The sequence below is a fragment of the Propithecus coquereli genome, unplaced genomic scaffold, assembly GCF_000956105.1.
Source record: "Propithecus coquereli isolate 6110/MARCELLA unplaced genomic scaffold, Pcoq_1.0 Scaffold14, whole genome shotgun sequence".
Classification (NCBI taxonomy): domain Eukaryota; kingdom Metazoa; phylum Chordata; class Mammalia; order Primates; family Indriidae; genus Propithecus; species Propithecus coquereli.
Genome location: NW_012138302.1, coordinates 11,257,654 through 11,269,438, shown reverse-complemented (window position 1 = coordinate 11,269,438; position 11,785 = coordinate 11,257,654). Strand labels below are relative to the sequence as shown.

The window sequence follows — 11,785 nt, the reverse complement described above, 5'->3', positions numbered from 1 at the left end:
CATCTTTTACTGTATGCCAAAATATATAAAATTTATTCAAAAACAAAGTGGATAAAACTCATAAAATGTGAGGGACTAAACAGTTTGATAATTTTGTACTTTTCTTTTTGCAGGGGTTGCACAATGAAGATAGAATTGAGTAAAATGTGACGCACTCCAAAATTATAAAACAGGGCCTAGTAAAATACCTCCACATAGTAGGTACTTACTCAACATACCCTCAATGATTGAAATTTTTTCCCAGTGAGCAAATATGGTGATTCGTCAGTGAACCAAGTAGTTTATCAATAAATGAATAACGTTATTTACCACAATGATGGTAATAATTTCTTTCTCCCAGTCACGTCACACCCAAGAAATTTAAAATAAAGTGTTTGCACAGCACCTTGAGTTTCATCATGGAATCTTGACATAACTTGTCTCCCCGAGCTGCGGAAACTTCATCAATCCCGATCAATTTGGCTTTGTACCGGACCCCTTCACCTTTAAACCTCTTTATCAAAGTGGCTTCACTGCGATCCTGACCTAAAGACAGAAAAAGCAGATTCAGATATACAGTCGTACAGGTCCCATCGGCTTTATGTATCCCCAGCTCCACGATTTGCTGTCTGGTTTCACCTACATTCCGGGAAAATCAATTTATTGGACAGAGGAGAAAAGAAGAGTAATATTCCTAGATGCATATTCTGGCTGAATCCATTTAAATCCTGAGAGAAATTACTTCTGTTTTCTGACCCTCAGTTTTCTCAGGTAGGGGAAAAAATGTTAAAAATTACCACCCCAAAAGAGCATTAAGATAAACAAATCAGATAAGACATGTAAAGCATCTACTTCAGTGTTTGATACACAGCAGCTACTTAACAAATGATAATCACCCACTGAGAGTTCATGTCCGGAATTGCTGCTAGCATAGTATTAGTGCTGAGTCTGTGGCATTTCCAACATTTAATAATACTTTGGCCAGGGTCCAAGACCCTCCTTACACCCAATTCCATGGGTTGTTTTATAGTGAAACTCCAGAGTAATTGCTTCGTATCAAGTTATGACCCAGGGACAACAATCGAGAAATGGTTTATGCTATCTCTTCTGGTAACTCAGGTGTGCAGGGAAATAGGCTTCCACGCTACTTGGGATTGTGTGTCCATACCTTGCAACAGGTTCTCTCGATAATTATTGACATTGTATTTTGCTAAGACACATCGACCAGGAGTTCAAACATATCTACATAAAGTGAGGACCAAGGAAGTGCTTCCTGCAATATGTTTTGTTAACTTTATCCCCACTCTTCACAACAACCAAGCCACTTCCATTTTCTCGATGACGAAGATGAAGGTTTAGGGGTGGGGAACCTGTGGCCTCAGGTCCACATGTGGCTCTCCAGATCTCCAAGTGTGGCCCCTTGACCAAATCCAAACTTCAGAGAACAAATCCCGTTATTAAAAGGATTTGTTCCGTAAAACTTGGATTCGGTCAAAAGGCTGCACTCAAGGATCCAGAAGGCTACATGTGGATCCAAGGCCACAGGTTCCCCACCCTGCACAGAGTTCTGGGCATCACACATGTGGTTCTTAACACCTGGAGTGCCCTAGCTCTCTGATATTCATCCCCCAGAACATCACTAATTTAACGCCTGATTCCTCCCCCATCCTGCCTTCCCTCATCAGTCAGAAACTTAGAGCTGAGGACTTTAGGGATAAGTCAGCCTATTTCCTTTTATCTACATGATGTGCAAATGAAGCCCTCTCTATATTGTGGGGCTGAGAATTATTGGAGGACACGCTTAAAATAGGAAAAAAAAACAGCAATAGCTAACCATCATATGGTACTTTTCCACTGACAAAATGCAACTTTTATTTCATTCATTTATCCATTCATCCCTTACTGAGCATCTTCTCTGTGCCAGATGCTATTACTCACTGGCAGCAGATGAATGAATCAAAGTCTGTGTCCCTAGAAGCTCAAGGTTTTGGTGACCGCAAATAAAAATGTATAGTGCATTATGCTAGGTGTAAGAAGGCTCATGCTTCAGAGTCAGACATCCTCATGTCGAATCATGGCTCCCTCCCTCCCTTGTAAGTCAACAGATTGAGCCTCAGTCCCTTACCTGTTGAATGAGTGTAAAATATCTACCTTACAGTGTTGGCATGGATAGGAACTTCAAGGAGATGGAATGTGCGAAGCATGTGTTCACATGGTACGTTTTCTATAAATGGTAGCTGTCAGTGTTAATATCAGCCCAGTAAAAGCAGCAAGTGGAAGACACCCTAAGAGGAGGGGAGGCAGAGAGGAGGGACATCTGTCCAGCCAGGCCTGGACCTGTGGTCCCCAACTCTCAGTTGTCTTTTGGTTCCACTATACTCCTGTTGACTCCTAGTATATTAAAGCCTTAGAATAACATTCCATAAAGCAAATACAATACATGGATGATTAGTCTGAAACTATAATCAATGTAAGAATTAATCCTCAGGGCTCTGTGAGGGCAGATATTAGACACTAGAGCAAAGAACAAAGGGGCCATTTGCCATAATACACTTTATATCAACACCTCGCTAAACAACGGGGCCCGTGGGACTACAGGTCACTCTTCCCTGCCTGATTATGCAATGTTTGGCAGGGGTGACCTATGATTTTTTGGGAAGGTTATCTTACTCTATAGAAAATCCCATCTGTCCTCTTCAACACAGGACAACATTTCAGTCAGTAATAACATCTGTTTCATCACTGAGACATCTCCCAAACTTTAATTATAACAACAACGCCGGTAGCTTTTATCACAGAGCACATTATAAGCATCAACTTATTTAGCCCCCAAAATAATCCTTGAGGTAGGTACTCTCATTCAGGTTACATAGACGAGGCTCTGAGCTAAAGGTGGGAAAGGCAATGTAACTTGTCCAAACTCAATGAGTGGGAAGTGAACCCAGATTTGCCTGACGCCAATGTCCAAGCTTGTAGTTCGCTTGTGTTCTGTGTTTTCAAGAAGCCTGTTCTCCTAACCACTATGATTAAGTGCTTCTTATCTACCCGACTTTCCTATAAAGCCCCATCTTCACCTTGCACCAAAACTCACCCGGCCCAAATCCGATGATACTCAATACATTGGCAGCGTTAAAACTCCCCTAGAGGATGGAGAGACAGCTTGAAAGGGAGCAAACACCTTCCAGCTGCCTGTCACATACACAAAAAGGTCCGCGAGTCAGGTACAAAGACAGCCTTAAGAAACATTTGTCAGGGCACAGAACTCTGCTGAGGAGGAAGATTCATAAGAGAAGGCAGAGCCAGATCAGGTGAACGAGGGCAGAGATTAATAAGAAAATATTAGGCCATTTAGAAGAAAGTGGGGAGCCCAATTTAGATTAGGACCTAGGGCCAAGCTAATTTGTATGAAGGGCACTTATGCAGTAGATAATCCAGTTTCTCATTAAATGCTTCACCATTAAAAGGGTAATTTTTCATGAGCACATCTTGAGCAAGGTCTCAGTTATATTAGTTAAGAAATAAATAACTGATATCAGAGCCATAGGGCTGTAATTCTATCAGAGACACATACAATTTGAGGATGTTAGGGACAGGGTCAGTCTCCATGCGTCCTAAGTCATCAGGAATCCTAGCCTATGTTGCTGAAAGAACCACTGACCCTCTGCTTCAGGATGGACAAGAGAAAGGCCAGTGTTTAAGGAAAATCATTCATGTAGTCACTATTACTATACTAGTTCCTATGCCAAGAGTTTCACATGCAATTTCTCATTTAATCTCACACCTGCTCTTTGAGTTAGGCTCTATAATGAGTGCTATTTTATAGAAGACAACACCAACACCCAAAATCAACAGCAGAGCTTGAATTTTTAAACAACAGCTATACTGAGACATAATGCACATACCATAAAATTCACCCTTTTAAAATACATAATTCAGTGGTTTCAGTATATTCAAAGACTTGTGTACAACCATCATCACTAACTTCAGAACATTTTCATCACCCCAAAAATAAGCCCCATATCTATTAGCTGTCACTCCCCTTCCCCCTACTCCCTCTGGCACTAAGCAGCTATTAATCTCCTTCTGTTTCTTAGATTGGCCTATTCTAGACATTTTATATAAATGGAATCTTATAATGTATGGTCTTTTGTGAGTGGCTTCTCAGCAACATGTTCTCAAGTTTCATTGATGTTATAGCATGCATCAGTAATGCCTTTTTGTTTTTGCTGAATATTATTTCATTGTGTGGTTATACCACATCAGTTGATGGACATGTAGATTGTTTCTACTTTTGGGCTATTATGAATAACACTGCTATAAACATTTGCATACAAGTTTTTGTGTGGATGTATGTTTTCGATTCTCTTAATGTTATACCTAAGGGTCATATGGTAACTCTACATTTAGCTTTCTCAGGACCTGTCAAACTGTTCTCCCAAAATGGCTGTACCATTTTACAATCCCACTAGCAATGTATAAGGGTTCTAGTTTCTCTACCAGAAGTTCTTCCCAGCATCTGTTATTGTCTGTCTTTTTTTCTTTAGTCATCCTAGTGCATGTTAAGTGCTATTTCATTGTGGTTGTGATTTGCATTTCCCTAAGGAATAATGGTGTTGAGTATCTTTTCATGAGCTTATTGTCCATTTGCACATCTTCTTTGGAGAAATGTCTACTGAAATTCCACAGCTTCAATTTGAACCCAGGTCTTATGCAAAATTTCATGGTTTTAACCATTAGGCTATGGGGCCTCCTGGGACTTCCCTCCGCATACTGTTATAGCGTTCAGTCCTTCATACTTTGTGTAACAGCTATTTAAGAAGATGTCCTATGGAGCCTACAGTAAACTGCTAGACATCTCATTCCCAAGACAAGTAGTTCACAAGTACACATGCCCAGATCTTCTCATACCTTATCTCATTTAATCCTGCAAGGTTACTGGAAATTGGCATTGTTATTATTCTATGGATGAAGAAACTAAAGAGGGATAACAAAAGTTACTTTAAGTTGAGCCAGCAATAGAATCTCACCCTCTCCTCTCCAAGGCCTGAGTTCTCCCCCTGGGAGGTAAAAAGGCTTACTGATCTAGAACATAAGCTCTGGGTTCAGACCACCTGAGTTCCAGTCCCAGCCCTTTCTTAGTTGTGTTACCGTGGCTAAGTTCCTTTCCAGGTCTGCCACAGTGTCCTTACCGGTTAAGGGTAGATAATAATTGGTGCTTCTATACAGGGTTACTGTGAAGGTTAAAGAAAAGACATATAGACAGCATCCAGGATAGTGACTGACAAACAGGAAGTGCTCAATCACCCCTGGCCATTGTTATTTGGGTGATCATTCTTCCTGTTTTTCTGTGACAGTGCCAGTTTATACCTTTTGTCTTTTGCTCTTGTGACCAGCACCCCTCATTAATCTCAAAAGTATCCCAGTTTGGATAATAAACTGTGTGACTGCCCTACTTATATCATCATCATTTGTATACAATACTGCCTCACAGTGTTCTTTGTGCTAGGCACTCTGCTAGCTTCCAGGGCTACCTAGGTGAGCAAAAAGTGTCTTCTTTCCTGTCTGGAGAGTCACATTTCAAACGGGGGACACACACAGGAAAACACATAGCTTAACAGAATGTGATCAAGGCTATGAGTGTCATATAGCACTAAGGGGAGAAGAAATGGTTTCTATTTGGTGGGGAGAGGATTAGGAAGCACTACAGAAGGGAGATGACATTTGACTAAGCCCTTGTGAGAAGTGGGGCTTCGATGGGCAGAGAAGGAGGGGAGAAGATTTCAATAGGCAGAGAAGGTGGGGCACAAAAAGTACAGTGAGATCTGGACAACAGTGAGTACTGTTGTCAACCCAAGCTGTGTTTTAGAATCATCTTGGCTTTTAAAAATAGTGCCCCACAGATTTTGATTTGGCTTGTCTGGGGTGAGGTGGACAGGGCTAGAGCAGATGGGTAGAGTGATTCTGTCAAAGTCAGGAGGGGCCAAGTCCTTAAGGGACATGGAAGCCACGCCAAAGCTGCTGGGCTTTGTGCTTTAGGCCATGGGAGCTACTAAGCACCCAAGTTTGTCCCGAGGATTTGATTAAAAACAACACTGCAGCAACATCTAGGGAAGAGTAAGGTTCTCATTAATTGGCTGGCTGATTCAGTCATTCCCTTATTCAGAATTTATTGAGTGCCTATTGTATGTATGTTCTAAGGTGCTAGAGATACTGCAGTGATCAAAACATATACATATCCTTGTATTCATGGAGCTTACATTCTAGTAGACAAGTTAATGGATATTTGCTGTAATGTGCTAATTTTAGTGTGATGGAGAATCATCTGTAAAAACAAAACAGCAGCAAGAACAGGTCCCTCAATCCCACCGAGATTGTGTTCCAGTGGGAGAATCTCAGTAGAGTGAGATGATTAAGATGTAAGTAATCCTCAAAGATCCCCAGAACACAGCAACTTCCTTATGTAGAAAATCCCTCGTAAGATAATATTTCTCAAACTGCGGTCCTCAGAATGAACATTTCCAATGTTTTCATTTGGGGTTTTCAAACTGACAATAATCTTTTAAACATTTTACCAGTAATGAAGGAAAAAAAAATCTATTAGTAATAGAATGCCTCAAATACATTTTCACAGACTTTGGGTTTTTAAAAGTCTGATCATTTCTTTTTAATGTTTAAAAGGAATCTCCTTAAGTTTGAGAAATACTATTTGGTATCATGTGTGGCTGGCTAAGTGTGTCTGCCTGGGAGATGGTGAGTGTGGTAGGGTAGGGTCCACCACCTCATTAATGCTTTCCTGCTTAGATAAGAGGAAAAGAGCTACATCGAATGGCTTGAAGATTTCTGCTCTGATACACCTGCTTCACTTGGTTCCACAAACAACTGTAACTGAAAACAAATAGTGGATGCTTTATCAGGGATCTTAATCCAAAACTCTCCAAGTAATCTGAGAATTGAATTTTCAATAGACCATTGATTTCAATTCTAAAGAAGGAAGATATGGGGGTTACATAGCATCAAGTCTCCTGAAAGAAAAACAGAAACTGGCCTGAAAGAAAGTGAGGAGGCCTGTATTTAGGTGTAGTCTCTGTCACTATGCCTGCACCTATGTGATCGTACATGTCATTTGCCCTTTTTGGAGTTCAATCTTCCCATGTGCCCAGTGAGTGTTCACAGAGAAAAGTTGGTGTCTAAAGTGTCTCTGAGTGATAACCGTTTATGAAGATATTTATAACTGACATCTAGAGAGTCTTAACCATGGGTCAGATGCGCTTTGCATATTTCAGTTTATTGCTATGGCAATCTCATGTGGTCACTGTCCACATAGTTTAGATCTAGAAACAAAACTAAGTTGGTATATCTAGGTACGGACCAGAGCCAAAATTTAAACCCAGGCCTTCCTAAATCCACAGAATTCAGGTCTCCAGTTTTAATCATGTATCTCTATCAGTAAAATATTTTTGAGCATGTAACTCTAAAGCAAGTATATTTCTGTATAAATTATATACATGTATTACTGATAATCCATCTATTAATATTAAAACTTACTTTTTCTTAAAACTTTTTAGTTTAAAGCCAAATATAAATAGATATCTTATATATATGCTTCTCATGTCCTGGCAGATTATCTTGCATACCCTGAAGCTTACTTGCATCTCACAATGTTTCCTTGCAGATCTGACTGAGAAAAAACAACTTGAGAAATCCTCGGGGAGTCCCAACAAACCTGTAATCATCATAAGACATTTGGGTTTCCAGGAATCATCCAGTTTGAATTTCACAGAGGAACACGGGGAACCCCAGGGGTGGGATGGGGTGCACACACATCACTCGATCATGTCTGGAGGCGTCCAGGAGTCGCAGATGTGCTTCCACCTTCACCCTCTAATCCACGCCCCGCACTGGCTCCAACAGGGTCCACCCGAAATGCCATCTCTACCTGACTGGAAATGTCATCCCTTCTGGCCAGCTGCCACGGGCTGTCTTCCCTTTCATTCTCCCACCTCATCTCTGCCCCTCACCCCAACACCTGAAACTCTGACCCTGTGGGCCAGGTGTCTCCATGCCTGTTTCTGTTGCTAGTTCCTCTTCTCTAACTTGTCTTGTCTCCTTGACAAACATTTTAAGACTCAGATCAAGTATCCCCTCTGCTAGGTGGGTAGTGTTTTTCAAAGCACTCCTCCCTCCTTTCCCCTACTCCCCACCAACTAATATCAACCTCCTTTACATATCTTACAGAGCCTGCCAGATCAAGTCCCTGCCTAAATGACCAGCCCCATTGGGGACCACCTCCCTCTTTTTTCATATGCTCCCCACAGTGGCCTCAATCAGACCTCCTGGCCAAGCCACACTCTGTGCAATGCATGTTGTGCTCTGCAATTCTGCACCTGTTGTCCTTTGGGCCTGGAAGACACTCCCCATCCTTGTCTCCCCCCATCCCTCCATCCTCTCACCCCTCCCTTTTCACATTTGAGATCTCAACATAATACCATGTGCCCTGGACTTCTCTCCTATCTGGTAGGTCCCCTCTGAGATGCTCCCATCGTAGTCTGGTAATTCCTCTGCACTTTTGCAATGAATTAATCTCACTGGTAATAATCCACCTACTCTCTGCCCTTCTCATTAACCCATCAATTCCATAAAGGCAAAAACTATGTTGGATTAGTTGAACACGTATCCTTAGTGCCTAGCATTTTCCTAATACGTGGAAATATTTTTACTGTCTGTGGGCTTCACTGTTTTCTTGTCTGTCTCTTTCTCCACATTTGAGTCCCACGAGGGTTGAAACTGGGATTGACTCGATTGTGTCCCTTGAACCTAGTATGTTTCATGGTATAGAGTGGACTCCCAGTGTCCACATCTGCTGAATAACTGAATAAAGAATTGAATTTATTTATTCATTCCAAAGTGACAAGTGGACTCCAGGAATCAGGATCGAGGTGGGGAAGCACCTAAAGGGTCATTAAAAGCCCCTTCCATACAGACCTTATTTTATACATTCCGTGAGTGTGACTCACTTAGTCTTTAAGGAATAAAATTCCTAATGGGATAAAGTAAATGTCACACCCATAGTCATTTTAATGTTGGCTTTGCTTTATGCCATTAGAGAAGAACGTATCACAACCTGCTCACCTCCTAATCAGGGCAGGACTCACCTCTGAATTTAAATCAGGCCAATTCCCAGGGTATTGAGTAAATTCTCCATTTGAACAGGCCTCAAAGATGCTGTCAGAAAGAATACCAAGTCTCTGTCTGGGAGCAGAAGGCACTGCCAATGTTGAGGTCCCACACTGGGAGTCACCTTGCAGAAGCTTCAACAAAGCACATGCCTCTGTCAGGAGTCAGGATTCGAAGGAGGAAGGCAATTAGCATTTTTTATGACACTGAAGCAGACAGCCCACAGGGTCCACTGGAGTCCTAAATGGCCTCCCACTCCAAGCTGCTGGCTAAAGACCGATAATGGCCAAATAAAAGATATTTCACATCCAAGATTGTTCTCTCTTTATCTCCCCCACTCCTCATAGATTATAAGAAGTATGGCCACAGAAACCCATATAAGAGCCAAGATAAGTATTTTTTTCCTAATGTGGTCATTCTGGCTGTGAATTCTTTTAACTTTCGACAGTGACAGTATTTCCCTATCTAGTAGAGGTCAACGCCAACGCATTTCTTATATTTAGCTGAGTATTCACTTCTGTGTTTAGATACTTAAACATCTAAGGGGATGTCTTGTCAGCTTAGGCTGCTCGAACAAAATACCATAGATTGGGTGGCTTAAACAATGGACATCTATTTCTCACAGTTCTAGAGGCTGGGGAGTCCAAGATCAAGGTGCTGGCAGACTTGGTTCTTGGAGAGGGTCCCCTTCCTGGCTTGCAGATGGCCACTGTCTCACTGTGTGCTCACAAGACCCTTTTCTGTGCATGCTCTGAGGGAGGGAGCGAGTGAGCGCTGGTCTCCCTTCCTTTTCTAATAAGGTCACTAATCCCACCGTGAGGACCTCACCTTCATGACCTCATTTAAAGCTAACTATTTCCCAAAGGCCCCACCTCCAAATACCATTACCTTGGCAGTCAGGGACTCCACATATGAATACTGGGTGGAGAGTGGGCACAAATACTCTTTTCATAATAGGGGACCCAGAATTAAGAAGGAGGAATAAAAAACTGGAGGATAACTGAAAATGAGCATTTCTGCCCCATTTTCATAAATTATCTTATTTAAGCCTCACAACATCCTTGGAGGAAAAAACTGCAACATATTGAGAGGAAGAGGGAACTGAGGCACAGGGAAGTGATGTCACTGGTGCAAGGACACGCTGTCACTGAGGGGCATGACTGCCTAACCCTTTGGAGTCAGGAGGCATTGCACTGACATCGTGGTATGCTACTGCCTGTGTGTGCAATATTGGGAAAGTCAGTTAACTTGTCCGAGTGTTAGGCTTTTTATCTGTAAAACATTGACTGAGGTTATCTGTACCCCTGTCTAGTGTAGTTAGAAGGATCGTAGGAAATAATATATGTTATGCTCTTAGCACACTGCCTGGCACATGGTAGTCATTCAGTAAATATTTACTGCTTTCTTCCTCCCTGAATAATGTAGTTCACATTAAGCACCAGTGGCCCAAAGCTAACCACAACAAAGTGGCACTGCATTGGAAGTAATGGTCCCAGCTGTTTGGGAATTTTTTTGGTTGCCTGGGAATAAGGATGCAATTAAGAACAGGATGTTCCTTCCTGAAGGCAAATAGGGAGATCACCTTATAAATTATTAACACAGAAAAATCCTCCCTCCTTCTGCATATCTATCTGAATCACAGGCCATCCATCTTGATAAGACAATTTCAAAGGGTTGCTTTTTTTTCCCCTTCCCTAGCCTGTCCAACATCATTCTGTCTATTGCTGAAAGAGCCCTATTGTCTGTCAGGTTGTCCAATTTCAGAACAGATTGTGGGGGAATTTCAGGGCCCAGCAGAGGTAACTTATTTTACTTCGAATTCTATCTTGCAATTATCCAGGTGTTGATCTGCAACAGACAAATAATTACGTATGCTGGCTACATAGGAGAGAATGCTGATTTTGTGCAATTAACTAGCTGGGTAGTGAGCAGAACAAGGGGAAAAACACACTTAGGGGGCTGTTAAAATGTGTTTTTATGAACATGGCTGCTGTCATTATTGCTAAAAGGTAAACTAATTAAAGAGCTAAAATAATATTCAACCTATGACTCACGCACACATTTTCTTTAAAAATCATCTTCCCTGGTACTCCTGAGAACTGCTCTGTAGAAAGGGCATTTGGAGTCCATTTACACCTTTCTGTACAAAGTGAAGCGCTAAGATTCCAGCCCTTAATTCCAGAGAATCTCGCTGGAGAGCCTGGGAATCTGCATTTTTAAAGTTTAGCCGATGATTCTGAAGCAGAGTTAGATTAGGAAACCCTGAATTATAAGTGACCCAATTCTTCTGCTTTAATAGTTGGTCCTTTTTGCATTTCCCTGATAAGGATCTACCAGCATTTATTTCTGGTTTTTTTCCTTCCTGCTGGGTCTTTTAAAATTTGATTTTGAAAAATCTATTATAAAAACTGCATGACATTATTAATAACCTCTTAATAACAAAACAATCACCAGCCACATCCTGTCACTCCAACAAATCCGTAGACCAACCTTTTCCTAGTAGTGTCTGTCTAAGCACCATTTTTAACACATTGAATGCCACATTAGAAAAATTTTTTTTTTCCCTTGGGGCTGCAGTGTTTTATTACAAAAATAGAATAAAATCTTCAAAAACAAAATGATCCTTTCTAAT

At 41.4% G+C, this 11,785-nt stretch overlaps 1 protein-coding gene across 4 annotated transcripts in view; it reads right to left on the bottom strand.

The window, feature by feature from the left end:
* Positions 1 to 11,785, bottom strand: part of DAB1 (Dab, reelin signal transducer, homolog 1 (Drosophila)) — a 393,749-nt gene that overhangs the window by 136,917 nt on the left and 245,047 nt on the right. For all 4 annotated transcript variants that reach the window (XM_012639388.1, XM_012639390.1, XM_012639389.1 and 1 more), the window contains one exon: positions 386 to 525. In XM_012639388.1, the coding sequence (XP_012494842.1) occupies positions 386 to 525 (140 nt within the window). The remainder of the gene's footprint in view (positions 1 to 385; positions 526 to 11,785) is intronic.